The sequence below is a fragment of the Coturnix japonica genome, unplaced genomic scaffold (genome assembly GCF_054131305.1).
Source record: "Coturnix japonica strain WE unplaced genomic scaffold, WE-NBRP24 Scf099, whole genome shotgun sequence".
Taxonomy (NCBI): domain Eukaryota; kingdom Metazoa; phylum Chordata; class Aves; order Galliformes; family Phasianidae; genus Coturnix; species Coturnix japonica.
The window spans coordinates 83860-109582 of NW_028189002.1; the positions used below are offsets into that span (position 1 = coordinate 83860).

Here is a 25723-nt window from a genome sequence, read left to right on the forward strand (position 1 = left end):
CAGGTGGGTCTTGAATATCTCCAGAGAAGGAGACTTCACAGCCCCCTGGGCAGCCTGTTTCAGTGCTCCGTCACCCTCACCGTAAAGAAGTTCTTGCGCACATTCATGAGGAACTTCCTATGCTCCAGTTTCTGGCCATTATACCTTGTCCTGTCTCCACACACTGCTGAAAAGAGTCTGGCCTCACCACTTTGCCTCCCACACCTTAGGTATTTATAGACCTGGATCGTGTCTTCTTTCCTCAAGGTTCAACAGACCCAGTTCACTTAGCCTTTCTTCATAGGGGAGATGCTTTAGGCCCTTCACCATCTCTGTGGCCCTCTGCTTGACTCTTTCCAAGAGGTCCCTGTCTTTTTTGTACTGGGGAGCCCAGAACTAGACACAGTACTCCAGGTGAGGCCTTACCAAGGCAGAGTAGAGGGGGAGGATCACCTCCCTCGACCTGCTGGACATGTTCTTTTTAATGCACCCCAGAATGCCATTGGCCTTTTTGGCCATGAGAGCACACTGTTGGCTCATGGCCAACCTATCATCCACCAGGACACCCAGGTCCCTCTCTGCAGAGCTCCTCTCCAGCAGGTCATCCCCCAACCTGTACTGGTGCATGCAATTCTTCCTCCCTAGGTGCAAGACTATGCTTACTTGAACCTCATCCGGTTTCTTACCACCTATCTCTCCAGCCTGTCCAGGTCTTGCTGAATGATAGCACAGCCTTCAGGTGTGTCAGCCAATCCTCCCAGCTTCGTATCATCAGCAAACTTTCTGAGGGTGGTCACTATGCCCTTATCAAGGTCACTGATGAATATGTTGAACAAGACCAGACCCAGCACAGACCCCTGGGGGACACTACTGGTTACAGGTCTCCAGCCAGACTCTGCACCACCTACAACCCTCTGTGCTCTGCCAGTCAGCCAATTCTCGACCCACTTCACCGTCCACTCGTCTATCCCACACTTCCTCAGCTTTGTTATAAGGATGTCATGGGAGACAGTATCAAACGCCTTACTGAAATCAAGGTAGACTACATCTACCGCTCTCCCCCCATCCACCCAGGATGTGACAACATCATAGAAGGCCACAAGTTTGGTCGAGCATGACCTCCCCTTGGTGAACCCATGCTGACTACTCCTGATAACCTCTTTTTCTTCCAGTTGTCTGAGATCCATGAGGCTCTGATGACATCTATCCTGCCATTTTATTCCTACAAATTGTGTCTCTTGCACAGGGTCCCATGTGAAATCATTCTTCTTCTTGGTCACAGAATCACAGGGTTTATAAGTGACCTTAAGAGGTCCATGAGTCCAACCATCCTGATAAAGCAGGTCACAGTTAGATCACAGTTAGATGTCCAGACAGGTCTTGAATATCTCCATAAAAGGAGACTCCACAGCTTCTCTGGACAACCTGTTCCAGTGCTCCATCACCCTCACCATAAATAAGTTATTCTGCATGTTAGTGCAGAACTTCCTATGTACAAGTTTTAGGCCATTGCTTCTTATCCTATCACTACATAAATTGAGAATAGCCTGGCCTCATCTATTTGCTTTCCACCTCCCTTTAGGTCTTTATAAACATTTATGAGATCCTATCTCAGTCTTCTTCAGGCTGAACAGACCTAGGTTTCTCAGCCTTTCCTCATAAGGGCCCTTTATCATCTTTGTGGCCCACTGTTGGCCACCTTCCAGCATACCCCTGTCTTTTTTTAACTGGGGAGTCCAGAACTAGACACAGTAGTCTAAATGTGGTCTCATCAGGGCAGAGTAGAGGGGAAGGATCACCTCCCTCGACCTGCTGGCCATGCTCTTTTTAATGCACCCCAGGATACCATTGGCTTTCTGGGCCACAAGGTCACACAAGGGCAAACTGCTGGCTCATGGACCAGGACCCCCAAGTCCTTCCCTATAGAGCTCCTCTTCAGCAGGTCTGTACTGATGCATGTGGTTATTCCTCCCCAGGTGCAAGTCTCTACACTTCCTACCTATCCTTCACACCTAACAGAGGATGAGGACTTGTGCCCCTTTTCCAATTGCTATGTCAATAACCCTCTCCCTAAGCGAGGAATCCCAGCTGCTTCACTTCCTTCTTTTCTAATTCCTGACTAGTGACCCTGTTATCCTGGATGATGGCTGAAATATTTTTGCAAATCTAGCAACTCAGATGGGGATAGGAATTGGATGGTTACTATCTAATTTATGACTTCTGTCTTCTTTCTGCTTTTGTTAAACCTCATCTGGTTTCTTACTGCCTAACTCTCCAGTCTGTTCAGGTCTTGTTGAATGGTAGCACAGCCTTCTGGTGTGTCAGCTGCTCCTCCCAGTTTTGTATCCTCAGCAAACTTGCTGAGGGTGTAGTCCATCCCTTCATCCAGTTAATTGATGAAGATGTTGAACAAGACCATATCCAACACCTACACCTAGGGTACACCACTAGTTACAGGCCTCCAACCAGACTCTGCGTCACTGATGACAACCCTCTGAGCTCTGCCATTCATCCAGTTCTCAGTCCATCTCACCATCTACTCATCTACCCCACACTTTCTAAGTTTCTTCACAAGGATGTTTTGGGAGATGGTGTCAGTTGCCTTGCTGAAGTCAGGTTGCACAACATCCACTGCTCTCTCCCCATCTACCCAGCCAGTGATGTCAGAGAATCATAGAATGACTTGGGTTGGAAGGGACCTCAAGGATCATGAAGTTCCAGCCACCCTGACTGGCAGGGCCACCAGACTTCCACATTTACTATATCAGGTTGTCCAGGGCCCCATCCAACCTGGACTTAAACACCTCCAAGGACGGGGCATCCACAACCTCCCTGGGCAGCCTGTTCCAGGACCTAACCACTCTCCTAGTAAAGAACTTCCCCCTTACATCCAACCTAAATCTTCCCTCTTTCAACTTAAATCCATTTCCCCTTGTTCTGCTATTATCAGCCCTTTCAAAGAGTTTACTCCCCTCCTGGATATAAGTTCCCTTCAGGTACAGAAAGGCTGCAATGAGGTCACCCCACAGCCTTCTTTTCTCCAGGCTGAACAAGCCCAGCTCCCTCAGCCTGTCTTCATAGGGGAGGTGCTCCAGTCCCCTGATCATCTTCGTCGCTCTCCTCTGGACCCTTTCCAACAGCTCCAAATCTTTCTTGTACTGAGGACTCCATACCTGGACACAGTACTTCAGATGGGGCCTCACAAGAGCAGAGTAAAGAGGGAGAATCACCTCCCTGTCCCTGCCGGTCACCCCTCTCCTGATGGAGCCCAGGATACCGTTTGCCTTCTGAGCTGCAAGAGCACACTGATGGCTCATGTTAAGTTTCTCGTCCATCAGGACCCCCAGGTTCTTCTCTGTCGAGCTGCTCACAAGGATCACTCCTCCCAGTCTGTACAGATGCCTGGGCTTCTTCCGGCTCAAGTGCAAAACCTTGCACTTTGCCATCTTGAACCTCATTAGGTTCACCTGGGCCCACCTTTCAAGTCTGTCGAGGTCCCTCTGAATGGCATCCCTTCCTTCCTCCGTGTCGACTGCACCACTCAGCTTTGTGTCAGCAAACTTGCTGAGGGTGCACTCGATTCCATCATCGATGTCATTGATAAAGATGTTAAAGAGCACCGATACCAAGACAGAGCCCTGGGGGACACCGCTCGTTACCGGCCTCCATCTGGACATAGAGCCATTGACCACCACCCTCTGTCTGCGGCCTTTCAACCAATTTCTTATCCATCGAGTGGTCCACCCATCAAAACCACATGGAGATGAGTATGTGGTAGGGCACCATGTCAAAGGCCTTGCTCAAGTCCAGGTAAATGACATTAGTCGCCTTCCCTTCGTCAACCGACACCGTTACTCCATCGTATAAGGACACAAGATTGGTTAAGCATGGCCTTCCCTTGGTGAAGCTGTGCTGGCTGTCTAGGATCACACGCTCATTCTTCATGTGATCCAGCATGTCGTCGAGGAGGATCTGTTACATGATCTTCCCAGGCACTGAGGTGAGACACACCGGCCTGTAGTTCCCTGGGTCCTCCCTGCTTCCCTTCTTGTATGTGGGAGTGACATGATCCTTCCTCCAGTCATCTGGGACCTCACCTGACAGCCACGACTTCTCGAATATGAAGGAGAGCAGCTCAGCAACCACCTCAGCCAGCTCCTTCAGGACCCTGGGATGCACACTATCCAGCCCCATAGACTTGTACCCATTCAGTCTCAAGAGGCGCTCTCGGACTTGCTCAGCCCTTACAGTGGGGAGGGATTTACCTCCCCGGTCCTCACATAGAGGGTTGGGGATGCAGGGCTCAGGGATGTGAGAAAGACTAGAATCCTGGCCACCACAGAAGACCAAGGCAAAGAACTCATTCAATACCTCAGCTTTCTCTTCATCCGTTGAAGCCAGTTCTCCTTTTAAATTTACCAAAGAAGGTACACCCGTTTTGGCCTGTATCTTCTGGCCAATGTACCTGTAGAAAGTCTTCTGATTGTTTTTCACATACCTCGCCAAGTTCAGTTCTGCCCGCGCCTTGGCATTCCTGATCCCACGTCTGCAAGTCCGGACAGCATCTCTGTATTCTTCCCAGGTGACACAGCCTTTTTTCCAGAGTTTGTTCATTCCTTTTTTGCCCTCAGTTCTCTCAGCAGGTCCTTGCCGAGCCATGCCGGTTTCCTACCTCATCTGCTCACTTTCTTATTCAGAGGGATGGAGACCTCTTGTGCTTTCAGGAGGGCATCTTTGAAGAGCAGCCAGCTCTCCTCAACATCCTTGTCTTTAAGAACAGCGTGCCAGGGGATCTTGGCCAACAATCCCTCGAGCAGCTTGAAGTTTGCTCTTCTGAAGTTCAGGGTCCTGACCCGGCACTTTGCCAGGCCCACATCCCTCTAGATTACAAACTCAACCAGGGCATGGTCGCTGCAGCCCAGACTGCCTCCTACCTTGATGCCTTTGATGATCATTGCTCACTGCATTGGTGAGCAGCAGGTCCAGCAACGCTTCACCTCTGGTCGGTCTGTCCAATACCTGGACCAGAAAGTTATCGTCAGTGGATTCTACGAGCCTTCTGGACCTCTTGCAGCTCGCCGTGTGGTCTTTTCAACAGATGTCTGGATGGTTGAAGTCTCCTACCAGGACGAGAGCCCGTGAGCAGGACGCCTCACGCATCTGGAGTAAGAAAGCCTCATAGGCAGCTTCTCCTTGTTCAGGTGGCCTGTAGTATACCCCTAACACCAGCTGACCTTTGTTAATCCCATCTCTAATTCTAACCCACAGGCTCTCAACCTGTTCCTGACTGTTTCTCAGAGGGAGCTCCTCACAGTCTATCCACTCTCTGACATAGAGGGCAACTCCCCCACCCTTCCTACCTCGCCTGTCCCTTCTAAAGAGCTGATAGCCATCAATGTCAGTATTCCAGTTGTGGGAGTCATCCCACCACGTTTCTGTGATAGCAACAAGGTCATAATTTTCTGAGTGCATCACAGTTTCCAACTCCTCCTGCTTATTACTCAGGCTACGTGCATTGGTATAAAGGCACTTCAGCCGGGCTTTCCATCTCACCGCCTTTATAGGGGATCTAGGATCCCCTAGAACAGCAGTATCCCCAGCGTCCCCCTGCCTTACTCCATCCCTTTGCACTCTTCCATCTTTGCCCAGGGAGTTTGGTACGAGCCCTCAAATGACCTGTTCAACCCCAGTGGCCTTTTTTTGTCCCCTTCCCCCTTCATGCCTAGTTTAAAGACCCGTCAATAAGTCCCGCCAGTTCCTAGCTAAGACCCTCTTACCCCTCAGAGACAGGCCGTCATAGATGTCATCACAGAAAGCTACCAGGTTGGTCCATCATGATTTCCCCTTGGTGAATCTATATTGACTAATCCTGATAAACTTCTCTTCCAATTGCTTAGAGAGGGTATCCAGATTAAGTTGTTCCATCACCTTCCCAGAGACAGAGGTGAGGCTGCCTGGCCTGTAGTTTCCCAGGTCCTGCATCTTTCCCTTTTTGAAGACTGGTTGAGAGTGGTTTGGCAGTCATTTCTGCCAGCTCCCTCAGGGCTTGTGGGTGCATCCTGTCAGGGCCCATGGATTTGTGTGCATTGATTTTGGCTAGATGCTCTCTGAGGTTTGGTTGGATATCAGGAAAAACTTTACAGAAAGGGTTGTTAAGCACTGGAATAGGCTCCCCAGGAAGGTGGTTGAGTCACCATCCCTGAATGTATTTAAAAACCATTTGGATATGGTGCTCAGGGACATGATTTAGTGGAGGGTTGTTAGAGTTAGAGAAGTATGGTTAGGTTGCGGTTGGACTTGATGATCTTTAAGGTCTTTTTCCCCAGTCTTCCTTTTACTACTGACATACATAAAAACCTTTTTTTGTTATGCTTTACCTCCTTTTCAAGCTTTAATTTCAAGAGGGCCTTAAGCCTTTCTTGTTGCAACCCTACAGACCCTGACAACATTCCTATACTCTTCCCTTGTGGATAGTCTTCCCACATTTCATGGACCTTCTTCTTTCCTTTTAGTTTATCCATGAGTTCCTTGCTCATCTATGCAGCCCTCCTGCCACCTTTTCTCAGTTTCTCTTAGATCTTGATCTCAGTGGAAATTATGCACTTTAAGGATGCAGGTATGCACTTGAGGGTGCAGATATCTCTAGATGGATGCAAGAAGATTTCAGCTGTATTATTGGCAATGTTATCTTTCTGAGGAGTCCTCAAAGGATTCTATGGGACAATTGAAAGGTTTTTCCCCACAGTTTCCTAAAATGACAGTGTTTCCTGCACCTTCCCTGTCACAAGGAACTCCACCTCCTTCCCCCATCGAATTTAAAGCTCTGGTAATCAATCTAGCTGGCTTGCTCCTCAGAACACTTTTGCCCCATCTGCTCAGTTGCTTGATAGAGAGGGTTTACAATCATACTTTAATCCAGAACATGCATTCTCCAGAAACACTCAACATCTAAGAAAGCTTGTATTTCTTCTTTGTTAGTTGGTGAAGACATCAGTTATTTTATTGATCATATCCATAAGGATCTTACAACATCCATTTTGCCATTTTATTCATAAGAACTGGATGTCCTGTGCAGATCCCATGACCTTAATTAGTTTTATGGAAAAAAAAACTTTCAGAAGGATCTGGATTATTTTCTTCCCTTACTCAAAAATTTGCCTCACACAATGATGTCATCAATGTATTTGCCCATGACAAATGGTAGGGCTGTGTTTCCAACCATGGGACAGGCAATTCCAGGTGAACTAGATGTCAATCCAAGTGAAATTGTGGCATACCACTGGGCTGCCTTTGACTCCAGGTTGTATTCAACTTCTAGCATTTACAAGGATGCACAGAGCCTCTGTGCCAGTTACAGTGGATTACTTTTGCCACTCATTCACAGTTAGGCTCACTTTGGCCTCCAATACAGTCACCTTTTGGGATCCCCCTGTCACTCCTGAAATATAAATGGGTTCTGCCCCTTTATAACTTGATGGCATTAGGATACACTGTGCATTAGTGTCCACTGATGTTGACCTGATGTACCAGGTTATTGAACCCACACAGTCCAATATAACCAATTGTCTCTTCACCTGGATGGAGGCAGGGCCTTTCTAGTCCTGGTTACCATATTTCTTACTCACTTCTCATGAATACCAACCAAAATGTTTATTAAACTCAGAAATAAGATCAAAATATCTATTCTGATAAGAGAACTGCTCAATGGAAACTGGAGTGGTCATTTTCTTGGAAGAACTCTTTTTTGCGAGGGTTTATATCATGTATTCATTCCTCTAGGGTTGAGGTGGGTTTTCCATCCCGTTTCCTCATATCCTCCCTGTGGTCATGCAGGTAAAACCACACGGTGTCATGTAGTGTGTATCCACCATGTCTTCTCGTTTTAACAGAAGAACACACACTTTTGGTAGCTGAGGTCCATACTAGCGGGGAGTAAGGCCTATTGTCTTTGGACAATAGGCTGGAATTCATGGGACATTTTCTCCTGAGTTGAAATCAAGGCCTGTAGGGAGGAAGGGAGACTTTCTTTCTATTGTAGGTGTTGGTCAGCCAATTCATTCACTGCTTGTTCTTCTCCATTTTTCCAGATCAATACCTCCTTGTTGGGATACCTTTCTTTCATGGCTAACAGGAGTTACATCCAGGCGGAGAGAGATTTTCCACTTTTTGCAATTGCTTTCTCAGTGTCCCATTCCCTAGGGAGGATCCCAGTTGTCTCGCTTCCATGACCACTAAATCCTGTCTATAGGCCCCATTATTGCAGCATCAGAATAGCCAGGTGACAGTGTGCTCATCTGGACAGTGGCTGAAATCTTTCTGCACATTTCATACCTCACCTAGGGATAGACACTGAGTGGTTAATTTAAAATTTATAATCTCTGCCTCTTCCTCCCATTCTCATGATGGTCCTGCTATGAAGTAGCCTTCCTCATCCTCTTCTTCATTCCTTACTAAATGAGTGGACATTCATGTCTATTGTTTCTGCTTGTGGACAGAGACAATGGATACTGGCATGGGTTGGTTCTCTGGTTCAGCCAGAGGGCCTGTTGCAGGGTTTGAGTCAGATCCAGAGGAATTTTCTTGCTTTTGAGGGTGCTGAATAAACTTGAATAGTGTTTGATAGATGCAGGCTAGATTCCAGCACAGTGCAACAAGCTGTAAATCTGGCATCACTAGGATCAGACCATACCTTTTCAAAACATTCTGCATTTGTTCAGGGGTGAGTTCCAAACCCATCAAAAGTGAAAATTGTGATAAATACCTGCCAATATCTTCCCACATACCTTGTCACCCACAACCATCCTGTCTCAGGGTACATCTCTAGGCAGTATTTTTGAATAGTTTCTTAAACATAAATAAAACTGGAAACACATGCAGAAAGCATAGCAATAGGATTGTGCTAGTTTGAACATCCCGGGTATATTCAAAATGTTCAAAAACTATTTTTAATTTCCTGGAGTAAAGACTACTTGTTAAGAGCTTCTACCATAAGGTTTCTGAAGTGTGAGAATGATGCTACTGAGAACAAATACCAAATTAAATTTGTGTTTGGTATAACATGAGCACATGCTATATATAAACTGTCAAAACCATAAATAAGCTTAGGCAAACCTCCAGAAGTGATAAAAAATCCAGAAGGAGTTAAGAAAAACAACTTTGAGATTAAATAAACCACATTGTGAACAGAAATGTCAGCATTGTGACCAGCAGCTATTAAATTACTATAATACCTCTAACAATTTTGTTTTTACATGCTCTGGTCAGACTTGTCACTATCTCAGTCCTTTGAGCCCCACATTGGACAGCACAAGGATTGTTGTGGTTTAACCTGGCAGGCAGCTAAGTATTACATAGCCTTTTGCTCACTCCCACCCTCCCAGTGGGATGGAGAATCAGAAAAAAAAAAAAAAAAAAAAAATGGAAAAAAAAGAAAGGAAAATTCTGAGATTAAAACTATTTACTAAGATAGAAAAGGAAGAGAGCAATAATAATAATAATAATAATAATAATAATAATAATAATAATAATAATAATATATACATATTTATATATTTACAAAACAAGCACACAGTGCAATTGCTCACTAACAATTGACCCATGCCTAGCCAGTCCTTGAGCAGCAGCTGGCCCCCTCAGCCAACTCCTGTCAGTTTTATAGTTTTTTGCATGGTGTCATATGGTATGGAATATCCCTTTGGCCACTTTAGGTCAGCTGTCCTGGTTCTCTGACCTCTCAGCTTGTTGTGCAATCCCAGTCTATCCACTGTCAGGACAACACAAGAAGCTTAAAATTTGCAGTGTCCTTGGCAATAATTAAAACATTAGTGTGTCATCAACATTGTTTTTCTCCTAAAGCCAAAACATAGCATCATGCCATACACTATGAAGAAAATCAACTCTGTCCTAGCTGAATCCAGGACAGCTTCACATTCATCACTATCCACTGAGACTGATGGAACACTCAAAAGAACAGCCCTTTTGAAGCTTGCCTATAACCATGGGAACACCTTCCAAAAGGGTCTATGGTTAACTAACATTTTAGTTAAGAAGAGTTCTGAAAATTAATACACATAGCTCATTTTATCACTTCTTCAGTTCCCTTATTCCATCGAGTTAGCTCCTCCCTCCCCTGTGAATTTTCTGAACCTGGTTTAGAATCTCCCCTATGGTCTTCAAGCGTCATTAGACTCGTTCATCTTTTTCCTTTAAATGAGGAAATGTAAGTTATCATAACTAAATCAATGACAATGTATGTATTACTAATTCATGATTGGTTGTAACAACTCAGAGTACGTCGGCATTTGTATATATTCATTCACATCCCACTCTTACTATAAATATGTAAACAGCACTACTTACTGTTACTTGTTCATTTCAAAATTGTAAGCATTGAATATCAAATATAAACAACTATAGTAGTCTCTGTCGTTCTGAGAAGTCAGTGATTAGCACACAGTATGTTGTCTTGATTTGCTACAAAATAAAACCTTAACCAAACAATTCCAAAACAATTAGACTAGGCTAAATTAACATAAAACTCAGTTGGGTGCTTAAATGTCTCAAAATCACGTGATTTGGGATCACAGCTTAACATGCCCCATAAAAGCCTTTATGCTAACAAATATACAACCTATTTAGCTATTTGAATAAGTGTATATCATCAGAACAATAAAGACAAATCTAGCCACCCTCAAGTACAAAAAACAACCCACCTCTGATAGTCTTCCCATCATACACTCCTTTCTCTGAGCGGTTGAAAAAGAACAAGAGAAATTAAGTTTTAACCAAGTCTACCTGTCTCTAAACAAATACATGTTTATCTTTGCCTTGTAAGGAGATAGACAGAAAAGAATGAATAGTGAAGAGTTGGTGCAAGGAATTAATTTTACATCAGGTGTTATGGCTGGGAAGCAGTTAATACTAATTCCTAAACATTAATCATAGAAGATATTCCTGCCAGACAAATTGTTTTGGATTGATGCACGTTGCCTGCCACCAATATAGGAATTCATATTTAAAATATAACTAGTAGCATCTTAATGCTTCATCCTTCCCCAGCTTATTTTTTAGTTTTCCCACTAGACATGCAGCATTTAGCAGCTGTTAGACATGAAGTTCAAAAATGTCCAAGCTATGGCCTCAGTCTTCTTGTATTTACTCATCAATGTTTAGCTGCTACTATTTCAAAACATAGTAGCAAAAATAATACGTGCCATGAATGTCTAAGATGAGCAAGTATCCTTCACATTTAAATAACAGCCGTATATAAGAAGTGCTTCATCTTGTTCTTTATTAAAAAAAAAAAAAAAAAAAAAATCCTTTTCAAAAAATAAAGCTGTAATGAATCCTAGAGTACATGCGTTCAACTTCCGGCTTGAAATCTTGTCTCTGAATTCTAGAGTAAAATACAGAATTGTATTCACAGGATAATTTCTCTCAGAGTAACATTCAAAAGGATATTTAGATCTCTATCAATGGTGCATTCTTTCCTACCACCCTCCCAAAAGAATTAAAGTCTGACTCTACACACATACACTAGCTGCATACTATTCCACATAGTTTTCAAGAGCAAAGTGACCAGAACAATTCAGATAAGAGATTTGTAGAATTGTAATTTCAGTTATTGAGAACTATACTTAAATAAAAATATTAGCAACTTACTTGTGGGAAGTTCTTTTCTTCATCATGCTGGCAGAGACTCTTGCATGACCTAAAATATAAAAGATGGAATAAGTGAAAAACGAAATCTGTTTATGTACAATGCCAAAAAGGTATCTTAGAGAAAAAACCTCGTTTTGAAGTCAAAATGTAAAAAATTCCAACACTCCATGTTGGAACTGATCAACGAACTCCTAGAATGGAAGAAGGATCTCTGTACCATGTACACCATGTGTACATGTAACACATGTACACCATGTGTACGTGTAACCATGGACGCTATTGCGCAGATTATTCATGACTGTGAAACATGTGCCATAATTAAACGGGAGTGTTATCTTTTTGTAGCTGCTCACTGAGAACGTGACCTTGAAATACCAGACAAATTGTCAACATTAAGGGCAGCTGCACATTCTCAGCATTGCTAGCTAATTTTTGTATAAAAAACAAAGGGATTTCTTTCTCTCTTAGAGCAAAGCTAGCTAGCTCTGACTTTTACAGAGCCTGCCAGCTATGAATCCACTCTTCATCCCAGTTGCTCTGTTTAAGGGATTGAAAGCAATTATGATCTTCTCAAAGTATTGGTCAACTATTAACACCATAATTTGTTGTTGTGGAATTGTGCAGGTATATGGCCTAATAAGGTGGATACTGATGGAGACACCTGCCTGGTACTTATATGAGATGTGGTATGGTCCGAATTTTGGCATCTACACCCCAGATGGAATTGTGAATCATACAAACACTTGCATCCCAGATGGAATAGGCAATTTTACAAACACCACCATGTTTAATCCATTGTACAGGTTAAAAAAAACTGCTTTTTATAGGCTGTACACTCAGATTTCCGCACACCCTTCAATAACTGAGATAGGGTTCATACTTGTATCCATGTTATCACTATTAATGAATGTATATGTAATCCTATACATTCGTTCTATGCGGAAGTCTCCTCCAGAACCAGAGAATGATGACTGGCAGGGAATATGGAAAGGTTTAGGAAAAGTCTTAGAAGCATGGGGACCGGTAATGTCATGAGATTTCACTCTTGAACACCTAAGGGACCCTGAGAAATTGAGTATTTGGGTCAGAGATCTAAGGAGGTAAACCTTATGTGGGGTTTGGCTTATGCATACCGTGCTTTGTATCATACTATTCTGGAGAGAGAGAGTTTCCGATCTGAGATTCAAGCCCAAGTTAACTCTGATCAGTCACAGGAGGCATCAGTAGCAATATCAGTTGCCCCCGTGGAAGGCAAGAAATGGAAACGGGTGTCCATGCGTCTAGAACGAAAAGAAGGAGAAGCAGAGGGGGGCGCAGCAAGAGACCCAGGTGCCGGGCATGGAGCAGTACCAAAAAAAGCAAAGGGAAAAACCAAGAGGCATGAAGAAGAGACTGATGATGAGGAGGAAATCACTTATCGTCGACCTCTGAAGCTGACTGAAATCCAAGGCTCAAGAAAGGAGTTTACACGGCATCAAGATGAAGGTATCCTTGCTTGGTTGCTTCGCTGCTGGGACAACAGGGCCAACAGCTTGTCTCTGGATGGTAATGAAGCTCGCCAACTAGGAAGCATTGCCCAAGATGCAGGTGTCAACAGAGGGATTAGCAGATGTTCGGATGGAGCTGCCACTCTCTGGCTGCGGCTGTTAGAAGCCGAGAGAGAAAGGTACCCCTACAGGGATGCTTTGAAGCCTAAAATTACTAGTTGGAATACCGTCCAAAACGGTATCCAGTACCTGAGGGAATTGACCATGATGGAAATGATGTACAACCCTGATCCAAGCGAACGTGATCCTGAGAGAGTGAGGGCCGATTCTGATATGTGGCAGAAAATCACAAGTACAGCACCAGAGAGAATTGCACAGTCATTGGTAACAGCATCTAGAGGATTCGAGGAGAGAAGGCCCCGAGTTATTGAACTGATTATGATACTTCAAAACATTGATCAGCAGCTCCCCCCACTGCGTGCCGCAGTTTCTGCCATCTCACGGCTAGAAGACCGACTAGATGAAATGTACAAGAAATTGTTTCCATCAACTAATCGTAATGATCCCGTAATAGTATCAGAAACAACTGATGAAGGTCAATACTCGTACAAGCCACCAGGTCTAATGAAGGATCTGATCAAAGTATTCCAGTCCTACTCCTCACCTGTATCATCAAAATTCTCAGCTGTTAAACGCACACGCTTCCCAGCTCGAGCAAAGAACAACAGTATGATTGCACCGCGTGTTTCCATGTGGCGCTACCTACGTGACCGTGGAGAAGACATGAGGAAGTGGCATGATCAGCCTACTTCTGCACTACGAGCACGGGTGGAAGAACTACTAGACATACCAACCACCAGTGGAGTTGCTCCAGTCATCACAGGTAACCAATAGAGGGGCCTTGCCCTCAGTCAGGGGAGGGAAAGGGATAATAGAGTTTATTGGACTGTGTGGATTCGATGGCCTGGCACATCAGAACCACAGGAATATAAGGCACTGGTGGATACCGGTGCACAGTGCACCCTAATGCCCTCCAGTCATGAAGGAACAGAATCAGTCCATATTTCTAGAGTGACTGGGGGCTCTCAAGAATTGACTGGGCTGGAGGCTGAAATAAGCCTCACTGGCAAAGACTGGCAAAAACATCCTATTGTGACTGGCCCAGGGGCTCCATGTATACTGGGTATTGATTAGCTCAGAAGGGGGCATTTCAAGGATCCTAAGGGGTATCGATGGGCCTTTGGGATAGCTGCTGTAGATATGGACAACATTAAGCAGCTGTCTGTTTTGTCTGGCCTGTCAGAGGACCTGTCTGTTGTGGGGCTGCTACGAGTAAAAGAGCAGCAGGTACCGATTGCTACAAAGACAGTGCACAGACGGCAGTATCGCACCAACAGGGATTCCTTGCTCCCCATTCATGATTTGATTCTCCAGTTGGAGAATCAGGGAGTGATCAGTAAAACTCACTCACATTTTAACAGCCCCATATGGCCAGTGCGTAAAGCCAGTGGAGAATGGAGGCTGACGGTAGACTACCGTGGCCTGAACGAGGTCACACACCCACTGAGTGCTGCTGTGCCGGACATGTTGGAACTCCAGTACGAGCTGGAGTCAAAAGCAGCCAAATGGTATGCCACCATTGACATTGCCAATGCATTCTTCTCTATTTCTTTGGCCGCAGAATGTAAGCCACAGTTTGCCTTCACCTGGAGGGGCATTCAGTATACTTGGAACCGTTTGCCCCAGGGGTGGAAACACAGCCCAACCATTTGCCATGGGTTGGTCCAAACTGTACTGGAACAGGGTGGTGCTCCTACAGCTACAGTACATTGATGACATTGTTGTGTGGAGCGATACAGCAGAAGAGGTTTTCACAAAAGGAGAGCAGATAATCCAAATTCTTCTACAAGCTGGCTTTGCTATTAAGCGAAGCAAAGTAAAAGGATCTGCCCAGGAAATTCAGTTCTTAGGTATAAAGTGGCAGGATGGGCGTCGTCACATCCCAACAGATGTGATAGACAAAATCACTGCCATGTCTCCACCAACTAGCAAGAAAGAGACACAATCTTTCCTGGGTGCAGTGGGCTTTTGGAGGATGCACATTCCAAACTACAGCCTCATTGTAAGCCCACTTAGAGGGCTAAGAGGTAGAGGCAACCACTGGGTGGCTTGAAACATACGCAGTACCCCATGCTACTGCTCGAAACACCATATTAGGTCTTGAGAAACAAGTCCTATGGCGACATGGCACCCCAGAAAGAATTGAATCTGATAATAGGACACATTTCAAAAATTATCTTATAAATACTTGGGCCAAGGATCATGGCATTGAGTGGATTTATCATAATCCCTACCTTGCACCAGCTTCTGGTAAAATTGAACGATATAATGGGTTGTTGAAAACTATGTTGAAAGCAATGGGTGGTGGAACATTTATGCACTGGGAGAAGAATCTGGCAGAAGCCACTTGGTTGGTCAATACTAGAGGATCTGTCAATCGTGATGGTCCTAGCCAATCTAGCCTCCTACACACTATAGAAGGAGATAAGGTCCCTGTTGTACATGTAAAGAACATGTTGGGAAAAGCTGTTTGGGTCCTTCCAGCTTCTGGAAAGGGCAAACCTATCCGTGGAACTGTCTTTGCCCAGGGACCTGGGTGCACTTGGTGGGTAATGCAGAAGGATGGGGATGTGCAATGTGTACCACAAGGGAATTTGATGCTGGGGGAGTGTAGTCAATAATTTTATGTATATATATATATATATATATATATATGTTTGCATGTGTAGTGTATTTTAGTTATTATAGTTATACATTTAGTTATGTGCCGCTGTTTTTATCCCATTCCCCTTTTCCCCCTCCTTTCCGGGCCCCGGGGGGGGGGGGGGGGGCCCTACGGGGTGGCTTCCCCTGTCACGGGCATAGGTAAATCTAAGTAACCCGTGACACTGAGTTAGCCAAACCAGAATGTTTGTATTTATTTGTGGCTCAACCAAACCAAGTATAAAAACTCAGTATAAAGCAAACGGTATAAAAACTATATGCTGAACAGAAAGAACTTTGAAGACACTAACAGACTTCAGTCAGTTTAAACCCATGTATTCCTTCCCAGCAATTGGAGACATGATGGAGACCAGCAATGAGAATCACATTTGTATTATGATTGCAACTGCTATATTTTGCAAAGCATAATTTGTACTTGTACTGTTATTGAAATAAATTGCCATTTCATTCTGCTAAATCAAAATTCTTTGTGTGTTGGGGACCTGTAAGAAGCTGAAACATTTTTTTTTGCTCAAAGCGTGTTCAGCAGCACCAATACAAGACATAACCTCCTCAACAACCTTTTGGGGTTAATGGTTACCATGAACATGGCGGTAGGAGAAACATACATGGCTGAGTGACCAGGAGAAAGCTTTTCAGCTGCTGCTTCTTTTTGGGCACTCAAGCTGGCTTATGGGGATTGTCTCGGAGGAGAGGACCACCATGCAGTCAGTGCACATACCTAGCAGCCCACCATATGACAGTCATGTGATCAACTGCTGATTACCCAACAGGAAAGGCATGTACTATGGACACGCTGTTGCAACTACTGTTGCCCCTGACTACCAAAACAGACCCCTGGCAACTACTGTCAGCCCTGACAGAAGTGCCCCTGACAACCAGCTGCTGCCTCTGGTGACCAAAAGGACACTATGGAGAGGATAAAAACCTGAAGAGTTCTGAGAAAGAACGGGTACTCTCTCCACCAAACTGCAGCCGTGCAGATCAACAAAACGTCGCTGACTGACTTGCTGCCTCCCTATGGACCAACGAAACATCACTGGATCCCTGGTGGTGACTATTCCTGCTTTGTAAACCATTCTCTAGGATTTCTCTCTTTACTATCACTAATTTCCCCATCTTCTCCACATTCCTTAGTAGCTTAGAATTTGTAATAAATCATTGGACAGCATCTGGCTTCTTTTGTTGCCTTATATATATATGTATATATATGTCAAATCATCTCCTCCAATAATTGGATTGAGAGAGGATCTAAAGGCCTCTGTACGAAGAATGATCCTGGGATGGAACAAAGTATTCTGACAGTTTTAAGGGAAGTTATTTTGTAGAGAGAGCTGACTTTGGTAGTTTACCTTGTTTTGCAAGAACCTATTTTGCAAGCAGGTGTTCCACTTGGTCTCTGTATCATGCATTGGCCACACAGGTATAGTGTGCAAATGGAAAAAAACGTGTAGACTGGGGAGAATAAAAGCAGGAGAGAGGCTATGGTGGGGGAAAGAGGAAAAGTGCACTTTGAAGCAGGGGACACCCTGCTGGCACTACCTATCAAATCCACTGCTGGCAAGTTCCTTCTTCTTCTCCTTCTTGGCATTTTGTCCATCTCTCAGGAGTCAGTAAATAATAGCATGCTTGTTTAGGAAGCTTCTGCTTGCCGCTTACTGGGATTATCTAAAGTGAACGCCTGTGTGTATGAATGTGTGTATGCTGAATAAAACTTATAACCCTCTGTACTGCTGAGTGTGTAGTTTGCTTGTCTCTGCTCCTGAGACATTCCGTCTCTTGGATCCAAACATACCCTGAAACACTGTGTAACGTCAGATAATTTCAAAAAAGTAAAGTTTGAGTTCTGGTTTAGTTGGGATATAATTAATTTTCTTCCTAGTAGTTGGTGTACTGTTGTGTTTTGGATTTGGATAAAAATAAAACACAGCAGTGTTTTAGATGATGCTAAGCAGCACTTACACTGAATTAAGGGCTTTTCTGTTTCTCACACTTCCAATCCAGATGGGGAAGTGGGGGAAAAGTGAGCAAGCTCCTGTGTGGTACTTAGCTGCCTACTGGGGTTGAAAGATAACAGCTGGCCTTAAACAGTAAACCTCTACATATGGAACACCTAAAAAAACCTGGTCAGGGAGTGCTGGACATGTATACACATGTATAACTTTGGTGTCTATCAATAAAATAAAAAAAGCACCTCATGTATCTTTAGAAACATATTCAGAGTCTTATCTATGAATGCCTAAATTTACACGTATGGAAAAATACAATTGAGTTTCACTACAGATTCAAAGAAACAAATTCTTTAACATTATTCACAAATTCCAAGGATAGCTTTGGCATATGTCTTTTGAAAATTAACTTTCATAACAGTAGTAATGTCACATGAATCAATCACTGAAAATGCCATTAAACTTAAAGTTTTTCATGAATATTTAATCCTTGGATTTTCAGATGGAGAAATAAAGAGGACATATATCAAGTGACAGAAATTACAGAATTAAAATAAGACTACACTTTATGTTTCCAACACTTGAACTTGTACTGAATCTATGGAAAGATAAAATTCCAGCTGCCATTAAAAATGGAGATTCAAATTTTCAAAAATTAGCCTTGTATGACAGCAATGAAGAATTTGTTGACTCAAACAGCTAGACAGTTGCCTCTTTGGTGGAATTCCAAAGATTCATCTTCTTCACAATTCACTGAGTGGGATGGGACAAGGCCCTTTATGCTAATATCTACAGTAAAGATTCTATTTGTAATTTTAGACTATTAAAAGACCAAGTAAATAGAACTTTCCTTTGCACAATTATAAGAACTATTAGCTAAAAATTAAAAGATGATATTACAGAAAGTGTGACTAGAAACCCAAAAGTCTTTAGGAGTGAACTGCAACCACTAAATATGCATTGTCATAAAATCATTAGCCAGATCATAGGTAAATGAGGAAAAAAAATTAAAAGTATATGTTTATATTAAAAAAAAAACAAAACATTTTCAAAAAGTAAAGGAAGGGCATCATCAGAACGTGAACACACAGATTTCACGTTTTCCATTTGCGGTTTATGAGACAAAGTATGATTTAACTAAATCAGCTCAGGTAGTTAAAACACTGTATAAAAAAAACATCCATATATGTTCAGCAGTGATTCAACACAAAATTGATTTTTGTCCTCTGCTAAGAGACTCTGAATCTTGTACAGTGAAAAGCATTTAACCTTCCAAAATAAGAGAAAAGGCATTCTACAAGCACACAAAATGAAGATCTTTTACAGGAGCTGCAAAAACCATAAAGGAGAAGCTATGTCCACTACTAGGAATGAGTGTTTTCCCTATTCAGTAACTACTCACCTTTCACACCTCTTATTTACGATAGGACTCAAGCTCTAGACTTTTCTCTCAAATTCACTTATGCCCAAAATTTCTTGTCTATCCATATACAGTCTCCATGCATTAAGTGACATGTACCTAGCTAACAAATAGTTGCAACACATAACTAAGAGTTTGAGAGGTGAATACCTTTTCTTGCTGTCAAGTGAAATGATCTTGACAGTTCCTGATTATAAGAACTTCTTCATGTACTGAGCTCTAAAAACAAAAGCCAACTAAGTAGACTGAGTATTGCTGTTTCTTCTGTCAGCAGCTTAAGACAATGCCCAGTTACAGCATTTAGATGATTAGTGTGAATATAGCCTACGTACAAGAAGAGATTATAACAAGGTACACGAAAAACATACCCATCCAAGTACTAACAACATATATTGGTAATAATTCACATTTGTTTTTTGCACTGTTTGAGTACATTAATGTCTCAAGGAAACACAAACTCCTTTTAAAAACATCTTCACTTAAACTACTGAACCATGTAGAAATTCACATAGCTAGACATCATCTAAATTGCAACAGGAGTTCACTGAACAATGAGTATTTCCCTCGCCTATAGCAGCTATAAATAGGGAGATGGAACAACACGAAATCCTTACATTTAACATCTTTTATTTTCATCCTTACAGAACAAGGCCAAAATCAAAGTTATCCAATGAATCTATGTGCCTGAATCTATCTTTAATCAAGTGAATTACCTCATCAATATGGTTTTTCTTTCGCAAATGGAAAAAACACAATAAGGCTATAGATTACTTGTAGGGCCCAAGTTCAACAGCATCCGGATAGATTTTGAAATTACACCTAAACTTGAATGGAGAGGGGAGTGTTTCAAATGTCACAGTACTGTGTATGTGGGGGGGGGGGGGGTGGGGTTCCACTCTGGAAAGCGTTTTCCTTACTGCTAACAAGGTATAGTCAAGCAATAATTCTTGCAAGTGAGGATTTTGAAATCAACACAAGTCTAATGATAAAGCATTAAAAACAAATTGCTTGCATAGTTCAAGTATGTGAGGGTTAAAACTGTGTTTATTTTTTCCCAGCCTCACATACCAGCTTGGGTATGTTTGGATAAACAGATAAGCAGATAGTGAGAGGCTCAACTGTCAAGATTAGAGAAATGGATGAGATGGACACTATAAACAAGAGGTAACAGATTGTGAGAAAGATCAAAAGTTGGTTGAATCAAGCTGTAAATACCTTAGCAAGTGTTGGATAGATTGTGAACCTGGAGTACTCAATCAGCAGGGAAACGAGAGGTATTCTTGGTGTTGGGGGATAGGGGATACGAGGACATGATGTGTTTTTGGTTGTGTGCTCCTGCCTGAAGGACACCCAGAACTTCAATCACAAATTCAAACTTTTTCACTGGAGATCCAGTGTCTGAAAAAACATTTCAGTTATTTCTCACAAAGTATATGTAAAAAATCTTGATTTAGCAGTTGCACTGGTGTATTAGTTAAACATACAATGTGGGAATACAAGAAAAGCTGTTCAGAGCAGCAGCTGTGGAGCAAGATAAACAGCATGAGAACCAAGGACACCTCTGCAAGGAGAAGAAGAGTCTCAAAGCTCTGATTGGTTATGTGCCTGCATGGACAGTTGAAAAGTGTTTTGTAGAATGCTTTGTTGACATGTAAGATGTTTGGGAAAGTTGTAAGGGCGGATGGGAAAGTTAGAAAATAACAACTTGTGAAGGTATATAAGGGATGTGAGAACTTGTAATAAACGATTTGGATCGTTCACATCTGAGTCCGTGCCGAGTCGCTGCAATACAACACACCAAATCTCCCTGTCTGATCCCCTTTCAGTCACAGGAAAACTAAAATGATGTAAGAGAAAAATGGCAGTAGCATACCAGAGCTGTCTCAAACTGCTTTTTATCCCATTCATTATTGTATGGGAAACTGTTGATCACAGCCTGAACCTCTGATTAACCACCTGAGGCAAGCAATGAGTCATCTGCGGGAGCACGGGTGAAGGTAATTCAGCTGTACTACGAGAAGGGGTGGAGCTTGGCTCCACCTCTCCCAGATCTCATTTAAGGGCTGACTAACACTAAGGCAAAATCTCTTTCTCTGAAGATCACTTCTGTGTGGAGTTTATGGTGAGTCTTTGATGTTGGTGAGCATTTCCCACTGATTATCTTTCTATCACGATAATGTTTCATGTGAAACATCTGTTTAACCTCTGTTTATCTATTGACTGTATAACTGTACAATTGTAACTGCACAATTATAAAAAGCATCTAAAATAATGTAATGCTTTTAAATACTAATGGAGTTAATTTATAATCTTAAAAAAAAAATAATCAAACAGTTTATATTTCTCAAGAGACTGGTTTTGTATTTGAAGACCATACTCTGAACAGTGTTCTTATCCTTAAACTTGTGTCACTTAATTGTACATATTCCTATCTGTATAACAGAAGCATGTGAATGATTATTTCCTTAATAGGTGCTTATGCTAAAGTACAGAGACAGTACAAAACAGTATGTTCTAACATTAGTAATTAAACAAATAGATGTGCATTGTACAAGTGCTATTCATCCATGATTAAAACATGGTGAACTGCTGCCATGCAAAGGAATATAGACTGAAAAAAGTATCTTCACTACTACTCTTATTTGTGAAATGTTGCTAACTCATGTAATTTGCTATTCCTTCAAAGCTTGTTATAGTAGACCAACAATAACAGTATTTAGAAGTGTTGCTCTATTTTGCTGTTTTCCTTCTGATGGCTTCAAATTAGTGGGCAGCTGAGTTCACAACACTACTCCTTTACTCCCCACTCCTGAAAGGAACAGGGAGTGAAAATATGATTTAAAAAAAACTTCATGAGATAAGTACAAGGAGGACACTCCCCAATTACTGTCATGAGTAAAACAGATTCAGCATAGGGAGATAAATGTAATTTATTGCCTAGTGATAACAGACAAGAGCAGATGAAACTAAAAGCAAATTGAAAACATCTTCCCCTCATCCACACTCCTCTACCTCCTCCCAGTGGCCAAAGGGAATGGGGAGGTTGCAGTCAGTCCAAAATGCTATGTCTCTGCTGATCCTTCCTCACACTCTTCACCTGCTCCAGCATGAGGTCCCTCCTATGGGCTATGGTCCTTCTCAAACTGATCCATCATGTGCTCCCCATGGGCTGCATATACTGCCAGACCAAGTGCTCCACCGTGGGCTCCACTCCACAGGCTGTAGTTCTAGCCCAGAGTATGCTCCTACTTTGACTCTCCATGAGCTGCAGCCTTCTTCAGGGCATATCCACCTGCTACGATATGGGATCCTCCATGAGATGCATGGGGGATATCTGCTCCATCATGGTACACCATGAGCTGCAGGGGGACAGTCTGCTCCAGTATGGTCTTCTCCATGAGCTACAGGAGGACTTCTGCTCTGGCACATGTAGTACCTCCTCCCCTTCCTTCTTCACTAACCTTACTGTATGCAGGGTTATTTCTCTATATATTTTCTCACTCCTCTCTCCCAGCTGCTTTGTCAAATTAGCAATATATTTTTGGCATTGTGCCAACTTAGTTTTTTTTTTTTTTCTTTTTAAAAGGATGTCATGGTTTTATGATAATAGGTATTCCACATCACCACATCATGTAGTGTACTGGGAATTGAAGTGTCAATGCCCCAGTTCCCCATACCAAGGAGAAGAAACTATGTTCCCCAGAAGACTGTTCACTGTGCTGTTATCATTCCTGCACAGGGGGAATGCATATAAGGCAGCGGTGGGTCATCTGACACTCTCTTGCTTTCCTTCGGCTTTTCTTTTTGCTGCTCTTCTCCTTCGCTGCTGCCTGTTTTGACTGCACACACTACTTCAGTATTACTGTAAGGCCTACAGCTTTCAGATACTCTCTCATTATATGTGATTTATTTGCTTCAATTATAATTATCTTGAATTCCGAAACCACATTTAGTAAATTAGTTTGTTTCTCCTCAGATCATTGCCACTGTTTTTGTTTTTTTTTAAATTACTTTGGGGTCCCCTGTTTCCCTACTCTGGAGGTGTGGATTTTGCGAAATCCCTCTGTCCCACTAGTCATAGAATCAGGCCGAACCAGCCCATAAACTGTTGACAAAAGAGAGAAAAAAAAAAAGAAATTATTTTCTCCTTTAAAATGATTCTTTAAGGGATTACACTTCATCATGTTCTGGATTTTAGTACGTAGAATGTACTGGATCTTTATTAAGTTTTCCACTCTGTTCTTTAAAGTTGTATTTATACATAAAAATAAATAAATAAATTAGAATCACTGGTGAAAACACATATGTGGTGCCTGCATACAGTGTGCTATAGTTTGAACATTGAAAGTTATGCTCCAGAGGGAGTTAATAATTTTACAGAATGCAAGACTTTTAAATAGGCTTCCATTTTCTTCCTCAAATCTTTTATATGTTTTGGGAATGTTCAGTCAATAATCATGTTGTTAATCTCACTGAATGTGTTCCTCATCGTCTTACTTGCTATTTTTACAATATCTGGAGGAAGCCTTCCCCAAAGCCACAGAATACTGAGTGGCAGGGAACGAGGAGAGACTTGGGAGAGGTGCTCCTGGTTTGATGGAATTTCACTCCCGAACACCTGCAGAACCCTGAAAACTTAGGCAGGAATTTAAGGGAGGACAGTTACAGCCCCACAAATCTAAGAGGCACAAATTGTCTGGGGCCTGTCTTATGTCTACTGAGCTTTACTCAACACAAACCCGGAGAGGGAGAGTCTCTGAAACTGAGCAAGAAAGTCTCCAGACCAAGAGGGAGAGTCTCCATGAGAGAAAGAGAGAGAATCTCTGAGTTGAGTGAGAGGGTCTCCAAGCCGAGACAGAAAACCTCCAAGCCAAAAGGGAAAGTCTCTGGGACAAGGGAAAGAAAGTCTGAACCAAGAGAGAATCTCTGAGCTGAGAGAGTCTTCTAATCAAGAGCGAGTCTCAGAACTTATAACAGAGGCTCAACCAGCTCAATTGGAGGAAAAATCAATGTTGATGTTGTTCCTCTAGAAGGAAAGAAGTGGTGGCAGGTGTCATCACACTTGGAATGAAAAGAAAAAGAGAACAAGAGAGGACAAGGAGACCACCACTATTATTTTACTTCTAAAAATAGGTGAGATTCAAGATGAGGGAAAAGATTAAATATGTCACCCAAATTAGGAAATTGTTACCTGGATGCTCCATTGTTGGGACACTTGGGTCAGTAATGTGGACCTTAGATGGTAAAGAAGCCTGTCAGCTGGAGGGTATTGCTAGGGTTCCAGCCACACGGGCTAGGAACTAAGGAACTAGGGTTCCAGGCATGTGGTCGGGCCGTGCCGCGCCGCGCCGTGCCACACCGTGCTGTTAGAGAAGGGAGGCACTTTTGTTCCTCCTCCCCTGGGTTTGTTCCCACTGTCACGGAGTGAGCTCTAGAGGGAACTCCATGACATTTTTGGTGGAGAATGCGAGCAATGTTCTGGGCAATGTTTTGGGCAGTAATGAAGTGGCTTATTTCAGCAGCCCTGTACGTAGGACTGAGGGTCCTTATGTTCCTGTGGTCCCAGCTTCAGAGCATCGTGTTGGGGGGGTTAGTTGTACAATCATTATGCCAATGGCAGCCAGGGATAGGGATACCTGCTTGGCTCCCTTTCAGCCTAACGAACATCACAGACACTGTGCTCGGACTGGCTCACGAATGCTCTGAGTTCCTTAAGTATGACTGGGGTGTCAAATTGGATACTGTGTTGTTAGTCTCTCTAATTATAATAATTGTAGTAACTTACTATATAGTGCAGAGAGACTTGCAAAGAATAGTGAGAGACTTGCAAAGAATAGTGCAGAGAGACTCAGGAAAAGGGCCAGAAGCATCGGGACCCCCAGTATCAGGTAATCTCACTCCTGAACACCAGAGGGACCTTGAGAAATTAAATGAACCTTTGAGTGAGGGGTGGTGTAACTCAGGGGGATCTCAGAACAAACGGCTTATGAAGGAGATAGAGAGTCTCAAGAATGAGATCCAAACCCTAAGGGGAAGGCGCCAAGTTAATCCCAGCCAACCACAGGAAGCACCACCATCAGTGTCAGTCACCCCAGTGGAAGGCCAGAGATGGGAACGTGTGTCCTCACGTCTGGAACGGAAAGAGGAAGTAGAGGAAGATCCCGGCGAGGGGCCCTCCCCAAAACCACCGAGGAAGGCAATTCAGAAGACTAACAGACACGGAGAGGATAGTGATGATGAGGGGGAAGTCACCGTTTACTCTATTCATAAACCTATGAAAATTACTGAAATCCAAGGCACGAGAAAGGAGTTTGCCCGATTCCCAGGTGAACGCCTTGTCACTTGGCTGCTTCGGTGTTGGGACAATGGGGCCGCCAGCGTGTCCCTAAGTTGCAATGAGGCTCGTCAATTAGGAAACATTGCTCAAAACCCATGACAGAGGG

General features: G+C 43.0%; 1 protein-coding gene across 8 annotated transcripts in view; it reads right to left on the reverse strand.

Annotated features, from left to right (window-relative positions):
- LOC146751316 (spindlin-W) overlaps nucleotides 1-25723 on the reverse strand; it is a 180924-nt gene that overhangs the window by 58161 nt on the left and 97040 nt on the right. For 7 of the 8 annotated variants that reach the window (XM_085534785.1, XM_085534786.1, XM_085534784.1 and 4 more), the window contains one exon: nucleotides 11641-11689. In XM_085534785.1, the coding sequence (XP_085390911.1) occupies nucleotides 11641-11689 (49 nt within the window). Of the gene's footprint in view, nucleotides 1-10691; nucleotides 10725-11640; nucleotides 11690-25723 lie in introns of all 8 variants that reach the window. The other variant, XM_085534791.1, reaches the window with a different exon arrangement.